This window comes from Mytilus edulis, chromosome 10 (genome assembly GCF_963676685.1).
Source record: "Mytilus edulis chromosome 10, xbMytEdul2.2, whole genome shotgun sequence".
NCBI classification, from domain to species: Eukaryota; Metazoa; Mollusca; class Bivalvia; order Mytilida; family Mytilidae; genus Mytilus; species Mytilus edulis.
In genome coordinates this window covers 29,359,071-29,379,043 of record NC_092353.1, presented here as the reverse complement: position 1 = coordinate 29,379,043, position 19,973 = coordinate 29,359,071, and the positions used below count along the sequence as shown (strand labels likewise).

General features: G+C 30.6%; 1 protein-coding gene across 5 annotated transcripts in view; it reads right to left on the bottom strand.

The window, feature by feature from the left end:
• The window catches only part of LOC139490845 (arrestin domain-containing protein 2-like), a 78,157-nt gene that overhangs the window by 42,779 nt on the left and 15,405 nt on the right, over positions 1-19,973 (bottom strand). For 2 of the 5 annotated variants that reach the window (XM_071277920.1, XM_071277921.1), the window contains exons 2-3: positions 19,366-19,421; positions 8,037-8,117 (exon numbers count right to left, since the gene is read on the bottom strand). Coding sequence is in view for 1 of the 5 variants with exons in the window: in XM_071277919.1 (XP_071134020.1) it covers positions 4,986-4,988 (3 nt within the window). In the remaining 4 variants the exon portion in view is untranslated. Of the gene's footprint in view, positions 1-4,985; positions 5,172-8,036; positions 8,118-8,226; positions 8,352-18,030; positions 18,162-19,365; positions 19,422-19,973 lie in introns of those variants that run through there. The other 3 variants (XM_071277923.1, XM_071277922.1, XM_071277919.1) reach the window with 3 other exon arrangements.

Below are 19,973 nucleotides of genomic sequence, written 5' to 3'. Positions count from 1 at the left end.
TAAAGCTCATGTGTGATTATGACCCATGTATATATAACTCCCAAATACACCGTTTGATGGTGTGCCTAACACAGATGTAGAGTTTGGATTAGGTAACAGGTAACAAAAAAGGTAACACTATTGGTAAAGCTATTGGATTCCACCTGGATCTTGTTAATTCTTAGTAATACTAATTATGTGGAAAACAAAAGAGCCTGGAATGATGCAACTTTTAATCAACACCATTGTCTTATATAAGTTATATCTATAAAGTTGAATTAGTTGATTCGTTGCTATTACCTCATACTGGCTAACAAATTGGACCTTGTTATTTAAGTAGTATATATGTAGATACTAAAACAAGGTAGAAACAGATAAATAAAGTGGTTAATCAGAAAATAGTTCAACTTACATTCCAAATATTAAAGACTTGAAAGTTTAACTGAGTTTAACTGAGGAAAAGTTTGTATCTTGTCTTAAAAGTTGCAATATATACTATAACCAGATGCTCCCCAGGGTGCAGCTTTATACGACCGCAGAGGATACAGCTCTGAATTTGGATGGTGATTAAATAGTTGACACATCATAGGTTTCTGACACAGAATGAATGTGGTCTAATGAACTTAAATATTTTTTTTTTGCTTTTGAGCAATTCATTATGCTGTTGAATATAAATCCCCTCAAAAAAAAAAAATTTGAAGAAATTATCTTTTTAATTTCTGATATCTGAAATGAGAAAAATTGACCCCCCCTCACCCCCAAATTTTTTTTTCACCTCCCCTCCCCCCCCTTATTCAAAAAATGATCTAAATTCAAATTTCTAATGGAGTTTGCGACAATAACTATTCATTTAAATACATCATAAAATCTTAAAATATAAAATGTCATACAGTCATGGTTAAAATTAATATTAATTAATAGTAACTTCTAAAAAAATAAATGGGGAATGTGTCCAAAGGGACACAGTTGATGCCCCGGCTAGCATATAACGTTATAAAAGGACATCACTCAAGAACTGTAAAAGTGAAGCTGCCAAAAATTGAGCTTAAACAGAGTTTAGAGGTAATAAGCATTATATATTATATACACATTTCATTAAATTTAGTTGAGACAAACTTAAGTTAAGAGAACAGAAACTATTTTTTTTCAATTTTTCTACTTGTAAAGGGGCATAACCCTAGAATGATAATCAAAGTGTTTGTTATCACTGAATGGTAAAGATTGCTTTAATTTATCAGTTGGTAGTAAAGTGAATATTGCATTGTATATTGTATATATATATAGCATTGATTTGAGTTGATTCTCAACTACTTTTCTGGACAAAGAAAGATAACTCCAATTTTCAAAGATTTCATAAAGCATTGGTTTTAGGTGATTCAACAACCATTCTGGACAAAGAAAGATAACTCCAATTTATTGTCTTGAAACTACAAAAATGCTCGTTTTTGGACCCTTTTTGGCCCTTTATTCCTAGACTGTTTGCTCCATAACCCTTTAAATATATATGTAACACACAGAAATGTGTCCTTCCCTCCAAACGTGTCCACATCGACGTCACTGAACTGCAAAAACATGTCTAGTTAATGTCAAAGGGCACCAAAGTGTGTCATTTTTATAAACACTCAAACGTGTCCATTTTTTAATAAACCCCCAATCGTGTCTAATCCCCCAAACATGTCTATATCAAGCTTTTTATTTTACTGGAACTATCATTCGTGTTCATATTATAAAAACGTAGGTTATTTGTGTGGGTTTTTTTAATATTATTATTGTATAATCATTTTAGGATCTTTTACTATTTCATTCAAAGATCAAAATAAAGAACTTAAATTCTTTTTCTATGCGCATTAAAATGTTTGTAGTATTTCACTCTTTATAATGTGCCATAAGTTGTATTTTGGAAGGCAACATTTTTTTTAATTTCTGCAACTTTTATATGAAACGGCCTAGATATATTACATAACAGACAATGAAGTAGTTTCTTACTGAAGTCATAAACAAATCGGTCTTTACTCGCATTTTTTTTTTTTTTGATTAAAATCACAACTAGTGGCCATCCCAAATAACAGTAAAAATTAATGCCCAATTTTAAATTCCCGGTTTGATAAAAGAACCTATCTACAGTATATATCGTTAATATGATATCGTTCAAATAACAAATGAAATATTTGGCACTGGACGTTATTTCTCTTGTTTGTGTGTCTTTAGTGACACTCGTAACCTAAAATTTATCAAAAATTAGAACTGTTAAAAAAAGATGGGAGGTCAATTCGACTGAAAGCCCACCGTGCAATATTCAATTAATATAAAAGGTATCATCGGAGTTTATTAGTATAAAATAATTTACATAGCAAACGATATATTCAACTGTACTAGAATTATTTGTATGTTCGCTTTAAATGAGCATGAAATACTTGCAACTGGACAATAAGCAAATTCAGTCAAAAGTTAATGCATTTGTTACATATTAAATTTTCAGTAATGATAATCATTATTAACCGGCATTAAACAAGTTAATGCTAATAAATTACCACTTCATCAACTGTGTCCCCCATCATAGAACTGCTGTGAACGTTATTGATGTCGCGTTTAGGACATGTATTAGCGCTAAAAGACGCAAGACTTTCTGGCGTTTAAAAGTGGACACGTTTGGGCGAATAACAATAGTATCGGGCACGTTTTGGGGTTCTGAAATCGGACACGTTTTGGGAATATTGAATATTATGGACACGTTTGGGGGAATCGGACACGTTTGAGGGGAAGGACACGTTTGGGAGTGTTACATATATCCCAACCTTCTACTCATGGTATTAAACATTGTGGTACAATTTCAGAACAATTGAAATACTTATACACAACTTATTGTCCTGACACTATATAAATGCTTGTTTTGGGCCCCTTTGGGCCCCTAATTCCTAAACCTTAAGGACCATAACCCAAAAATCAATCCCAAGCTTCCTTTTGTGGTTATAAACTTTGTGTTGAAATTTTATTGATTTCTATTTACTTATACTAAAGTTATTATCCGGAAACCATCTGTCTTCAGACGACGCTGACGACGCCTATGACGACAACAATGTGATACCAATATACGACCGCAAAAATTTTTGCGGTCATATAATGACCATGCATCTCAACTAATTTGATCAGAAAAAGGTGATTATTGATGCACTCAAATCCTTAAAAAACTGTTCATAATATTACATTGTAAAGAAGTTACCAATTCTTCTCAATAAATTTATAAGACTTGTGCACTCAGAGTTTCCTTCTTGGGTTTAATTTGTTTTTCATAATGTAGAGTTCATCTTACAGATTATGCATAATCTGACATCGAAGTATTATTCTAGTTCAATCTAAAATATCTTTGATAAATATACCTTATCTGATCTTGACATGTCAAACTTAATATCTGACAAATATAGTAGTAATACATGTACATCCACCAAGTGCCAGGGTTAACAATGTAGTTTAATTCTCTTTAAATACCATATATAGCTTTTAAAAAGGTATTTTTAAAACTCAAAATATTGAATTACAGTTATATACGTCACTAATGTACATGAAGACCCTACAAGGATCCCATATACCAACTATAATAATCTTTTTACTCATAATAAGCAAGGATTTCACAAAATATACCAATACAATTTTTAAAGCAGTCACAGAACCATGAAATAAGGCCAAGGCCAAAGGACATAATTGCCAGACATAAACTATGTGTCATCATATGCATCCGTTTGTTTACCAGTTCTTGTTTACATTATCATTGCAGCTAACACTAGATTAGCATCCCTATGTCTAACATGTTGTTACTTTTGTCACAGACAGAGACAAAATATTGGTTAGAATTGAGATTAATGACTAATTTGTAGAACTTATTTGGCTGATTATTTTTGTGTACACTTTAAATTAACAGTTTTCTCAATGTATGATATTTTTCAAGATAATAAGAATTAAGGAGATGTGCCATCAATAACTTTTCCTGGGTCAATGATCTTTACAAAACATGAAAATAAAACAGTGTCTATAAAAAACTTTTATCTGAATTCATTGTCTATTTCTTTTTAGTCTTAATATAAATAAAAAGTATATAAATATTACAGTAATCAAGAGTTAAATCATTTACAAACGAATTATCTATCTAAGCATTCTATCTTCATCTTTTTCTCATGGGAGAGAGATATATTTTGAGTATAGCTACTATTAGACATAAATAGACGAGTAATTATTTTATCTACCAATTATTGTCAAAGTATTTTCCTCAGTATATATCAATGTAACTTACTGTGTTATAATTTGTAACGTTGGGATACTGTAATGTTGGCTATAGGTGTTCTTATTCTACTATTTGCTCTTGTTGTTTATAGTTTGACCCTGTCATATGTACTTGTACTTGTTACTGACCAGGAATCAGTCATTGGATGTCTTACATAATATCTTAATCTCTTTATAGTTATTTAGAGAATTCGGCATTGATGACAGATATCATGTTTAATTATGTACAATTCATTAAAAAAAAATGGGATAATGAAGGGCTAGCGTGCCTTATCTTATAGACATCCGTCTTGGTCTATTGTTGAAGACAGTATGTTGGCCTATAGATGTCAAATTTTGTGTTGGGTTGCTGTCTAATTGACACACCAGATTTTATTCATATACAATATTATTCTGAATATGACCAAAACTATTGGGCATCCAATATTGCCGGAACAACTCAGCAAAAATTTTATGCAATTATTTAAATAAGATTTTTTTCTTAGACAATGAATTACTTTTCTTGCAACTTTCTATACTAATTTAAACTTTCAAAATAAAAGAAATGACCTATTAATGTAAGAACACTATTTACAATGATAATCAAAACTGTTCTTTTTCAAAATCTTTTTCACAATAGTAACTTACAAAAGGTTTTACAAATAATCTAAAAAAAATATCCATTAAATATCTGTAACATGTTGTTTTTTTTATATATAAGAATGTATACTACATAAGCATACTTGACATACCATGTTAAAGGTGATCAATACAAATTGTTAGACCAACTGTTGTCTGAATTATTAATATTGGTAAGTTCAATTCTGGTACATGTATTCACCAAACTGATAAATTACTAAACACTTTTTGTTACAGATACATTGATCACATATTCCCTCTAAGATTAAGCTCTTAGTATGACTTGTAAAGTTGTATCTTTTTTTAATTCCACTTCCTTAATTCAAATATTCGTCTTTTTATGTCTCAACTGTTTGAGTACCTTATATCTGTATAAACTTGTAAATTTATAATAATGTATAGGAAATGGTGGACTCTCATTGTTAAATAAACTCATCATAGAAACCAGGATTGTAATTTTATATTAACGCCAGACGAGCGTTTCCTCTACAAAAGACTCATCAGTGAAGCTCGAATAAAAAAATGTTAAAAAGGCCAAATAAAGTACAAGGTTGAAGAGCATTTAGGACCAAAAATTCCTAAACGTTTTGCCAAATACAGCTAAGGTACACTATTCCTGAGGTAGAAAATCCTTATAGTATTTCAAAAATTCAAAGTTTTGTTAACAGTAAATTTAAAGGCTTTGTTAGAAAATTCTATTTTTCTTTGCAGAAAAGCCTTACGGTAAATGAAGTTAGAGGTTTGGTACCAAATTTGGGTCAAGTCACGTAACTCAGTAGATCCCTATACCACATCTCATCCCCAATTAAAGAAATATTACAAACTGCAGGTTTTGAATGTTACAATAACGCAGAGACCAACATATATCATTCAAAAGGTGTTAAGGGGCCATAACTCACTGACTGAAGGAAGTTTACCAGATTTGGTTATACATTAATATGAAACTTTGTGTGCATTTAAAAATTATTTGATATGTTACTGGACTTAAAAAAAAAAAAGGAAGATAAATGTTACATTTATTGTTCCAGAGAAGAATCATTTAAAAATTTGTAGAAAATATTTTAAAATATAAATAGAATGTGCTAAAAAAAGTGGTGAAAATTACATTTTTCACTTAAACTAGTTTCTCAAAATACCGCCCAATAACATATGTGGTTTAAATCTAATGGCCTATGAAATACACAGCTTGAGGGTGTTTTATCTTAAGGAATTTCAATACCACAACATGTATCCGACATCTACCTTATATCGCACTTTAATTACCGTTTATTATTGACACTAATCTACAAAATTTTCAAACTTTAAATGAATAATATTTTAAAATTTTTCATATTTAAACTATTGAGAGTGGATACACGTCTAGTCATTGAGGTAAACAGGTAAAGTCTGTTTCTCTTTTGGCTTTTAAGAAAACTCAAAGAGAATAATGTTTCAGATGTATATGGCAGGAAATTTAAAGCAAAAAAATCACTAAATGTATAATTTGGCAGACTAAACTGAAAGGACGTGTATACTTGCATTCAGCCATTGTTGGTCCTTATAATATACCTACATCCCAATATTGCTATAAATCATAAAGTTTTTTAGTGCTTGAGGCATGAAATAGCTTATTATTTGCCATTAATATTTAAATGTAATTCATAATGTACATTTATATCAGATTTTTGTCCAACAGGTTGCAACAAATAGCAGATATATATATATAAAAAAGATATAACTAGCTTGTAGCTATGATAATCAGGATCAAATCTATTGTCATTTTCTATAACATATATATATTTATAATGATTTATGATCGAGGCTACGTATGTATTCACTTTGTATTACTGCAACAGATGCTGAAGTTTCTTTATCACTGCAGTAATTTTTACCACTCTCTTTGTGCTGTAAAAACACTAATCTATATACTTTAAGCCAACTTGTTTTTTGCCGTTTAGCCTGTTTCTGGGGACTTCTCAATAACTAATTTGTTTATTCATATAAGAGAAGCTATAAGTTTGATATAATTATGACTCCATTTAGCTATATAATCATCATTTGACTACTATGAATGTTAGTAAAAAATAAATCCCTTTATCGCTTGGCTTCTAAAATGTTTACATGACTTTTTTGGGAAAAAATACTTTTTGACACCAAGGGTCTGGGCGGGAGGAAATCTTTGGTATTACAAAATAGCATACAGTTAGACCAATCAAAACGTTTGAAATAAAACATATTAAAAAATTACCAATGTTAGTTGTTTGTAAAATTTGCTTCCAAAATGTTGTACGAAAACTTGAAAATCATTGTATAATGGCTTTGGGAATAAAATAATTGTACATTTCTTTATTTCTGTGAAAATAATTTTAGTTCTCGGATAATACAGGAATGTCAAAGTTTTTATTTCACTGCCATCTACAAAAATGTTCAAGTTCACATACGACATTTTGGAAGCATGCATTTTGTCAAAATATTTCAAAGCCTGTTTGTGAGATATTTTTTTCTTAAAAAATTTGTAATTTACAACATTTTGGAAGCCCAGCAACGCCTTGCTTAAATGTTGGTTCCTGTATACAGCTCTCTACTGAAAGAACTATAGGCTTCTGCTTCTCATCCACTCCATGCACCCCCCCCCCCCCCTTCCAAAAAAAGTTTAAGTTTCATTTCTAATGTTGATATATTAATTGAGTTCTCCAAAGGCAGACAGTCTTAGATCTTAGAGACATACAAAATGGACAGACAAGTAAAAAAGTTGTGAGAGCCAGAAGATGTTCTCTGAACAGCAGATTAAAAAGCTTTCGTGCCTGCACTGTTATACAAAAATATATTGAAAGACTTGATCTGCATTTAATGCAATTGTCTTCCCTACAAATGTCGAGCTCTGGACAAGGAAAGTGTTAGAACAGCAAAAATCCAAATAATATATATAAATTACTACTACATGTATAATATAAGAAATTATTGCATGCATTTATTATTGCGATGTTGTCTTTGTAGACTAAAATGTGATTTCAACTTTTGCGTATTTTTTTAAAAAGCCTGTTTAATTCATATATAAAAGTTGAAAATGCAAGTTTAAATTATTGCGATTATAACCCTGTGGCATTTTCGCAATAATAAAAACATCGCAATGATTTCTGAAAATACAGTAATCTATGATCTGATTGCATGATAAAAATTCTTACCTGTTTTTCCCAAAGAAACAGAGTTATTCCAAGACAGAGTCGACAAGTTTGCTGTTAACCCATCAAATTTTTATTTCCGATCTGAAAAAAAATGTATTTTTCAAAATTTTATATTTCTTAACTTATCATATTTTCAAAATAGAATATAGGATACCAAAACTTATAAATTTTGATTCTAAAAACTGTATACCTGTTTTGCAATTAAGATAAAATCTGTAAAGTTGTCTGTTATAATCACGATAATCTATTGAATTCTTACTTGTTCACTGGAAATGAATACACGTCCAGGTCATACTAGTAAACAATACCTATCATAACAACACATGTTATAATACTAACATAATAACAATAAATAGATAATAATTATGACATAGTTATACCCTCTTTTGTCACTCTTTATTATGCAAGATATATTAGTTTAGTGTTAATATTTCACGGTGACAAGATCAAAGACATTTAAATTGAAAAGAAAAGTTTGAATTATAGACTGAAATTGAAAATGAAGATATAAATATATAATTATAAATGCAATTTAACTACAGGTATACCCTAGCAATTTATAACTGACCCAAAATTAACCATATACCCTATGAAAGTATAACTGACCCACTCAACTCAATTCCATTCAAATGATTTGATCGGTCAAAAAACTAGATCTCAAGAGCCTGTGTCGCTCACCTTGGTCTATGTGCATATTAAACAATGGACACACATAAATTCATGACAAAATTGTGTTTTGGTGATCATGATGTGTTTGTAGATCTTACTTTACTGGACATTCTACTTGCTACAATTATCTCTATCTATAATGAACTTGGCCAAGTAATTACAGTGGAAAATATATTCTAAAAATTTACAAAAATTTATGAAAATGGTTAAAAAATGACTATAAAGGGCAATAACTCCTTAAGGGGTAAACTGACAATTTTGGTCATGTTGACTTATTTGTAGATCTTACTTTGCTGAACATTATTGCTGTTTACAGTTTATCTCTATCTATTATAATATTCAAGAAAATAACCAAAAACTGCATTTTTCCGGGCAAAAGGATCTTGACCTGATAAACAATTTATCCCCTGTCAGATTTGCTCTAAATGCTTTGGTTTCAGAGATATAAGCCAAAATCTACATTTCGCCCCTATGTACTATTTTTAGCCATGACGGCCATCTTGGTTGGTTTGCAGGGTCAAGCCACACATTTTTTAAACTAAATACCCCAATGATGATTGTGACCAAGTTTGGTTAAATTTAGCCTAGTAGTTTCAGAGGAGAAGATTTTTAAAAACAATACTAAAATTTTAGAAAAATGGTTAAAAATTGACTATAAAGGGCAATAACTCCTTAAGGGGTAAACTGACAATTTTGGTCATGTTCACTTATATTTGTCGATCTTACTTTACTGAACATTATTGCTGTTTACAGTTTATCTCTATCTATAATAATATTCAAGATAATAAGCAAAAACTGCAAAATTTCCTTAAAATTACTAATTCAGGGGCAGCAACCCAACAACGGGTTATCCGATTCATCTGAAAATTTCAGGGCAGATAGATCTTCATCTGTTTAACAATTCTACCCCATGTCAGATTTGCTCTAAATGCTTTGGTTTTTGAGTTATAAGCCCAAAACTGCATTTTACCCCTATGTTCTATTTTTAGCCATGGCGGCCATCTTGGTTGGGCGGGCGGGTCACGGGACATATTTTTTAAACTAGATACCCCAATGATGATTGTGGTTAAGTTTTGTTTAATTTAGCCCAGTAGTTTTAGAGAAGAAGATTTTTGTAAAAGTTAACGACGATGGACGACGGACGCAAAGTGATGGGAAAAGCTCACTTGGCCCTTCAGGCCAGGTGAGCTAAAAAGGGGGGCCGTGTTCCGCCACTGCAATTAGCTTAAATTTGAAGTCAATTGTTATGACCTGGCTTTGAATTCAATTCATTCTGTAATTGTTGCGGATTGAATCCAGCTCATTTTTCATTTGTATCTCAATGATGTAAAATGTGACAAACTGATCAACTTGAGTCACTGACCTTGTGTGTGTTGATTATGGTAGAACTCTGTCCAGGTCAAACAAAAATCTTTACCTTGATATTACTTTTTTTGCCAAGCATAGTGTTTGGCATTATGAGTAAAAGATGTAGATTATTATTATCATGTGTTTAATTTATACTTGTCTTACAACTGACTACATGAAAATCTATTAATTACAAAAGAATTTCGTCTCCAATCTATTTCAAGCAGTTTTTATTGACAGACAAAACTTTTTTTCCCTTTCAGGAAACAGCTCAATTTTTGTTAGACCAGTCAGACTATTATGTCTTGAATGACAGAACGTCTACAAAAATTCAAAACTGAATCTGTTTTGTTAAGCTATTATTTGATTTCATTTTTCAATAAATTACTCACATGTGGATTCATTTATTTTTTGGGGTACCAATTTTCATGAATTAAGGAAAACTAACATTTTTGAGGATATCTAATTTCTTTGCTTTGGCAATGTCCGCAAAGAAGACAATAGGAAATTTGTCATTCATAATGAACACATAATTTCACCTTTTCCCACGAAATCCACGAAAATTGGTATCCAACGAATAATAATGAATCCACAGTATAATCATATTTAATTTAAAGCTTTCATCTTCTTCTGGTTTGTTTGTAAATACACCACCCAAACTGTACCTGGGAACAGTATATCTATAGATCTATATATATGTTCCTTCAGTATATCTATAGATCTATATATGTTCCTTCTTGTACCTGGGAACAGTATATCTATAGATCTATATATATGTTTCTTCCTGTACTTTGGAACAGGATATCTATAGATCTATATATATGTTCCCCTTCCCATACTTTAATCTTAATTATACCATATGAAAAACCTTTTTTCTTTAACAAATTTCATAATGAAGTTTTATAAGGTAAATAGTATTATAAATATCATATAGCACTTAGGCTACAGAATAGTATGTTCCCCCTCTGACAGCAACAATTGAATATTTAATAGCCGTCACGTCATTACTCAAGGTTTTAATTCACATATAATTTCTTCTATGATTGTAGGCATTCTTTACTGTACTCCAACTTAAATAATATCTGTCACCAAACGTACCAATTCAGAATTCTTTCTCATGGACTTTTTTATAGATTCGACATTTGACATCTAAACTATTGGATCAAACATTAACTTTTTCCCTTATTTTTCTAGGTTCATTGTATCTGAAGGTCAAATCAATTTTCTTTTAAAAATTTGATGTATTTTGATAATGTTATCAGAGTAAACAAAAGAGTAGTTTTCTATGTGATAAAAAAAACAAAAAAGTTTGTTCACAGTCTACACTTTTTATACAGATGATTTCGTCAAAAAGTTCACTTATTTATCAGCTTTCATTGATTAAAGCAACTCTAATGTATAAAAAAAATAATTGTAACAAAAATTTTACGATCTTCCAAATCATAAAAAAACGAATTACTAAATATAGGTAACCTAGTTTAAAGATAAGATATATACCTTATAATTATATATAAATAAAGAGTCATCATTCTTCACATTTAAGAACAACAATATGTTATCAATATACCAGCAGATGTCCTTCAACTTAGTAATGAAAGCGTAAATAGGAAATCTAGAACCCTGGTTTTAGATTACATTTCAAATTTCAGAACAACATCTTTTTCCCAAGATTTACTAACTAGTATGGATTCATTATTTTTGTAGATACCAATTTACATGGATTTCATGGGGAAATAGGAACCACAATATTAAATGTTCAACAAAGTACTTTATTTTACAGGCTTGTTACAAAGCAGACATTGGCATAACCATGAATTAAATATACACAAAAATACAATTGTTTCCAATCCACAAAAATTAATGCTCACGAAAATCTATAATTATTTTTTTCTATATTTTATTAAACACACTTAAAGGGCTAATGAAGTTTCTGTAATGCTGTACCCCTGAAAACAAAGTTATATACTATCAAAGACTATTATACATCAACTTAATAAGATATAAGAAAATGAGGTCAAGGTCAGAAAAACAAAACTGGAAATACATGCACACCTTGCAATCGTTCCATACTCCAAATATGCTTTAAATATAGTTGGCCTATTGTACATAGTAAATAAGAAACAAACTTAACCAGAAAAACAGTGATCAATGAACCATGAAAATGAGGTCAAGGTCAGCTGTACCTGCCAGACAGACATGTACACCTTACAATTATTACATGATTTAAGAATAATTGAACTATTGCAAACTGGCATGCAGTATCAAAGAAACAAACTTAACCAAAAAGATTGGCCAATGACCCATGAAATTGAGGTCATGGTCAGATGATAATTTCAAGACAGACATATTCACATTACAATCATTCCATACCTATTTCTTAAAGTACAAAAAATATAGACAAAAAAAAAAAAAACTTACCATTGAGCAATGAAATGTGAAAAAGAGGTCAAGGTCAAATAAAACATGCAAAGCTGACATGTAAATTGGAAAATATTTTCATACACCAAATATAGTTGCTCTATAGCATACAGTGTTAGAAAAACAGATCAAATCACAAAAACTTAACTTTAACCACTGAACCATGATAATGAGGTCAAGGTCAGATGATATCTGTTGCAGGATAAGTATCCCTATAATGAGCTTTCTTGTCGCAGGCTTTACAAAAATTTACACTGAACCATTGTATATACACTTTGGTTAAGCTCAACAAAACTTTCCTTTACACAGCTGTTAGTTGATAGCAAGTTTTTTAATTTGTATTGAGTCATATTTTACAAAAGTCAGGATAATTGTTGATTTTAAATGTTATTCTATTGTGTTTATGTACCTTAGCAATGTGCTATTCATCAATCTATAACACAAAAACAGAAGAAAACATTACAACAATCAAAGTTTACAGGAGCAAAACAAACATATCCTGGAAATCACTTTTTTAATCTACATCAACAGGAAAGAATATAAAGACTTTAATCACAGAACGAACAAAGAAAAAACTGGGCCAAAAGTGTCTAAGTACAATATCAATATAGAAATAGTATTGCTTGGAAAGTAGAACAAAACTCAGCTGAAAATTCCAATATAACAGTGATTTCCATAGTATAATTGACTTTTGTCACCAATAACAAGATAAATAGCCAATACACATAGAGAAACTGATAATATCACAACAACCTGAAGGAGTTAGAGGAAAAAATCATATAATTTGTCACTCGCAAAATATGGCTTCTAGCTTAACTAGGATTTATTACAATATGAAGACTGCAAGAAACATGGTCAATTTAAACAAAGCTTTCACCACATAGATGTGGTTCTTTTTATGATTTCAAATCCTTTAAGCAAACTAATTAAATAAAGGTGAACTTTAAAAATGAAGAAAATACAGTGTGCTTCATTTCTAAGCCAAGCAACCTCTTAGATGAAGCGTTCATACTATACTAAAGACTCAAAGAAAACTTAAAACCTCTTCAACTAATTTCATGAACTCTCTAAATGATGGTGATCTATGAAATCTTTCACAGGACACTGTCTCTCAACTTCATCCATTAATTAGCATACTCATTACATCTGATATGTGAGAAACCAACATACAAACTCCTCAGCCTCTTATCTATATTATACCTTTGAGATACCTTGATCACACCATTGCAGTCATTATCTTGAGATAGAATATGGTGGCCATATTTAATTACAGACAAGGTTTCCCACCAAACATATTGAGTATGGACATAAATGGTCTATTGCTCTTTAATTTGCAGTGGCAGATCCAGGAGGGTTTCAGGGGTTGAAACAATCCCCCCCCTTCTTTTGTTTGGATTTGAATGGAGCTATATAGTTGGAACCCCCCTTTTATTAAAATTGTTGGTTCCGCCCCTGATTTGGTACCTGTACACTTATATATTTAATAGAATTTCCTGTTCTTATCACCCATTCATTCTATTTACATATTATATAATTCTAATCCATGAAAAGCTAACACAATTTTTATATTTCCACGCTTTTTGTTTTTTTTATAGATTTTGTCTTTTTCCGCCAAGTAAATTGAACCTTGAAACTTGCAATGAAAAGAATCCAATAATCTGAAACATGACCATCATATGCTAACATAAAGATTATCATATTTTACGATTTAATTATCTGGAAAATAGAACTCATTTTTTACTATAATTTAGCTTATAACATGACTGCATTTAAAGCTCTTTCTGGTAAATTAAATAAAAATCATCATATTAATAGCTATTATTTTTGTTGAATAAATTCATTCCACACAAGTAAAGAGCTCACACAGTTGGAAAAAATATTAAATAGAAATTATCCTACAGGAATTATATTTGATGAATAATATCTAATAATATATAAATGTAAAATATGGACTGAAATAGACATGGACTAATAAAATAAAACGCCTGAAATGGTAAACAAAAATTCCTACAAAATGTTTACTAAATTATTGAAAATAAACTTTAATTCGTCTTTATTTAATCAAGGTCATTGTTATAAAATGTAGGTCTGGAAAAGATGCAATATGAAAACCTTAGGATTGCCTTATCTACTATTACTCCACAGTCAGGATCCTACTTCGTCAAAATTATCTCCCCATTACGCCAGTTCATTTTCACAATCGTAAAAATGGAAGCCATTGTAGCGATGACGCGCTACCAATTTTGCTCTTGGAAACCGATAAATTTATCCACATTGCACCAATACGATCCTTATATGTCAGTTATATTTTAAAAAACAAATGAATCAACTAGCTAATGAGCATCAGTTAATGATATTGTCTGCATTGATTCAACTTAAAACTATATATATATCATTGTCTGATCGGTTGTTATGTGGAATTTTCGAAAAATCATAAACATTTAAAAAAAAACCTAATTAAATATTTCGTGGAAGGGCAGACTAGATTTTTTTAGTGGTTGAAGACTATAAACCCTAGTTATCACACACAAAAAATTAGAATTTTTCGAAGATATGCATTTTCATCATCCAACTTGTAAGACTGTCGTCAAGTACTTTCAGTAAAAAAACAGCTATTCGAACACACCTTCCCTGTTTTTGTGACTCATTAGATAGGTATTTCACTTGACCCATATATTTCATCTTTTAGTACTGTTATTTTTTTGTGTTATAAAGTCAACCTGTAGCTTTAATATATAAAAATTATAGAATCTGAAGCGAGACGATGTATGAAATATTCTTACTTTGAACGATATGAAGACAAAATACTCAACTCAAACACGCCCTAACATAAAAAGGTGCACTCGATTTTCTCTTTTCGATACAATTGTTACCTATTTTTTGGAATTTTTTCTTCAGTCACATAATGGAAGGGCAGACACGAAAATTACTGAACTAATAGATTGATATCTTTTCCGTCCGTGGTAATTTTTTCAAAAAAATTGGAGGTTATGCATTTTTGTCATCCAACTTGAAAGATACCCATGTCGTCGACTTGATATCTAATTGTTCTGCTTAACTATGTACTAGATAAATTGAAAACTTATGCAAATGGTGTTTTTGAAATAAAACACCTCGTAATTGAGAAGAAAATTGCAGTTTTGTTTGTTTCTATTAACTTTTTAAAAATTTGTCACTATAGTAAACAATACAGTAAACATTTATCGCCTTCTCTAATAGAGAGCTTCGATTCTTATGTTCTATTTCAACCTGGTTTCCGACTGTCCAATGACATAAACAGGAGAATTAAATAAGCTTGCAAATTTAAAGAATGTTATTCTTGTCTATGCAGAACAGTAGGTCCGAGTACACAGTTATTTCGTAGTGCATTTCTTTAAGACAATAAACGAAAATAAAAAGAAATCCCACCTGCGCTTTCTCAATAATATTTTTACAGTGTGTTGTACTACTTTTGGGACAAATTATATCAAAATTATAGAAAACTTCATCAGCTCTAACTCAAAATATGGACAATTTTATGTTAAGGGGGTCTTGAAATCTTTTGACAGCTTCTGAAGTGCTAATTTTTGACCTTTTTTAGCTGAAACTAATCACTACTTTACATTAAAATTTCTGACCCAAATTTGTTTACAGTGTCAAATCACCCCCGTACTTGCTATATGAGGCATAAAACATGGAGAAATAAATTTGGAAGGGGTATAAAAAAAATTGGCAAGTAACACACTGTTCACACTAAGGACTATATTTGTGGATAAAGGAAATTAAAAGGAAGATAACTGTGTACTCGGACCAGTAAATTTACAATCATTATCAAATTCTGCCAAATCTAGTTCAAACTCAGATTCAGTTTGTTTTGCTTTGAGAGGAGAAATAAAAAAAGATTCCAAGATTATTAAATTTTCATACATTATAACTATCCAAAGAATGCTTTAGGTTTGTGGATAGGTTTTTGATGTGATATAAAACTTCATCATATTTTTGAGAGACAACAAGTGGTGTCAACTTGAGACTATTGTTTCTGGCTAAAAAAAAAACAATGGTTCACAGTGGAAAGGTCTAACCATTTGGCCAATATGCTCAACACAACTTTTATTTTCTCATATTTTTATTTTCCATTTTGACTTTAGTTAAATATGTATGAATAACATGCATTTTGTTCTTATGAATAAACTTTATTTTGTTCTTAGTTTTAAGTCTGTTGAACTTAAACCCAAAAATTCCCAATTATATTTTGCTTATCTATGATGGTTCATTTAAACCTCGCAAGAAGGAGATAACCATTATAGAATATTATGCTCAGATTCTTTAAACTAAATACTCCTCAAATCCGAAGTAAAACCTAGCAATTTTCAACTTAATCCTCTACAAACTAGGAGAAGAACGCATCACCTTTAAGTTATAGATGCATGTCAAACCAAAAAACAAAATAAAGCACTGATTAATTGAATGCAGGCCAAAGCATCAAAAGTATTTTATTAACACCATATTTATATATAATCTATATTTTAATGAGGGAAGCAATGTAATAATTAAGGCAAATTCTAACATCAAAGTTGCAGATATTACACAAAATAAAAGTTTAGAGCCTGCATTTTATTTTTCAAAATAAGTGACAGTTGTATGCCACAAACATCAATAAATGATTGTCCTTTAGCATTGGCTTGTATAAATGTATAAGATACAATTATAAGGGTTTATTTTTATTTAGTTACCTCCATTGTGTATATCAATAGTGATGTCTATTTGCCAATTGCATAATTAACCCTGCAATTAAATAGCCATTTGTACCGTTTGTTATCCTAAGAAAGAAAACAAAATTCTTGATGACAGTAAAGTGCAAAAAGAGCAAATTTATCTGTGCATAAATGTGTTATAAAATCTTTTGATTACATTTTATGATTTGTTTTTTATGCTTAAAACTTTTGATATCAAGTTATATTTGCACTGTAAATTGGTTAAAAAACTATTTAACACTTTCAAATCACCTATGCTTTGCATTATATAAGCATCGCACATTTTGTCCCTTTTGGAACCAGTCTACAAATGACAAAGGGAAATAACTTGTGCTAAAGGTGTGACAATCCTGTCAAGACTTTAATTTATAAAAGACAGTATGGTGAATGCACAATAATAGATTTCAATAATTTTGGAGGGGGTTTGAACAATCTAAACCTTATATTATAGACAATAGACAATATTTATTAGCACAAACACATTTAACACTTTCAAATCATCCATGCTTTGCATAATACATGATTTAGCAAGATCAACTCAAGATGTCTGATTATTTTTGATGACCTCTTGGGATAAATAATAGATATAACATTTTGATATGAAGAAATCTTACAATGAGCCAATAAAAAATCACTATACCTGATGTAAGTTTACAACAAGATTTTTTTGTTGCAGTAATTATTTACTTTATCATACTACAAATGTAATCCTAAACACTAACAGTATCTTTCTAAGAAACAAATCTCACATCACAATAAGAAGACAATTGCCTCTACTAGTTGTGTCAAATTTTCCTATAATTAGCCGATCATTGATTACGAATTACCTGTGAGTGACCACTAATAGATCTATCAATATCCAGTAAGTAAGTAATCACCGTTAGCCATATACTGTTAGCCTAAGAAAACACTGATAAACAACCCAATGAACCAGTTAACTCTTTCACAGAAATATAAAGAAATAAAATATGAAAATCAACCAAGACCATTTAAATCATTGACGCTTTAATCAACTTATTGACAGCATGTAATATATGGTTACAGGGATTTTACTAATTTTCTGGACTTTTCCATTAAGATCGATGACAAAAATCACTTTCATAGAATGGTACTGTATATACCCTGGAGATGAAATAAATCATAGGGTGTTGATTACATTGAAATTAACATCTATCACAATGCTACTGGCCAATATTCAAAATGAACAGTGATGTATGAAAATGTTCCGTGACCAGAGGCTCAAATAAAATATCTCATTTTCTTACCATAGATCCCTATTACAATCAATCATGTTTAGTAATATTGTCATGTAATTATTTCTCAAAGTGTTACTCTGTCACCTATAATTTTAACAGTAAGAATAAGGTATTAATGGGGTGACCAATACTTTTTGGTAATAACATGACATCCTAATAGAACAGTTTTTCATCAATAAGAATTTCCTTTTATATGTAGCTTTTATAATAACATATTAATTCATTTACAATGGCTATTTGCTGCTTTAAGTTCTCATGAGCTGATCATGCATTAACTGTCGAATTTTAGAAATGTCTTGAATTGATAAGTCAGTGAAGCATGACTTGATTGAAGGACCCTCAGAATCAGCATATCAGCTACTAGTATGGTTAATGAGGTATGGGTTCTGCTCATTGTTGAAGGCTATACGATTTATATATTACATCATTTGTTCTCTGATGCAGAGTTGTCTCAGTGGCAAGCATACCATATCTTCTTATTTTCATAATGTACATGCAGTTCTGTATACCAAGAAATATATATTTTTTTTTACCTACTGCAACAGGTATTCTGAAATAAATCTAATAATCAGAACACTTAAAACATTTCAAGGGCAGATCCAGCCATTTTCAAAAGGGGGATCCAAACCATAGGTCCCCATTCAAATGCATTGATCGTGAAAAAAGTGGGTTCCATCCTCCAGAACTACTCCCTTGATCCTCCACTGCATTCAATATTGACAACAACATTATGACAGAAATGAAACACCTATATGTTGCCATTTGCTAAGACAACCATCATATGAGAGGAAAGTGACTTATAAAATGACTTCTTTAACAAAATGTACATTATAGTTTTCTCCATGGCTCTGACCCAGTTTTAGAAAATAGATCATGTTTACTTATATCATAAACTTTAATACCTACATCTAATCTTCATGTATGATCTTGACTGCTGTCTCTTCACAAACATCAAACAGTACCTGATAAAAATAAAAACAATTAAAAAACCATACATCATGAAGACAGTTAACATTAGAGGAATTTCTTTTTTCTAAGTAAATTCTAATTATTTTCAAAAGAAAATTATATAGATTTTGACTGTTAATACTAATGTACCAAAAAAATCAATTAAGAAAAATATTTGAATTCAAAGGCTGTATTTTTTTATTTGATTTGATTTTTGGTGTTTTAACGCCACTTTAAGCACCACTTTTGGGCTATTTTCGTGGCAGCCAGTTTTTATTGGTGGAGGAAGCTGCGGAGTGCCCGGAAAAAACACTGATCTTCTATAGGAAAAACTGACAATCCTAGTTAATTAAGATTGGAGAAGAGTGAACCCACACAAGAAAGGTTCGAACTCACAACCTCAGTGTTGACTGGCTAGTGATTACAGTACGTAGTACCTACTTATACCACTAGGCCACGGATGCCCTGTGTTTTTTGATGGCTGATGAATCCATTAAAAATATAGTAAGATATGTACTGATATAATTATGGTATACAGACTGTTTTTCATTCCAAAGACCAAAAAA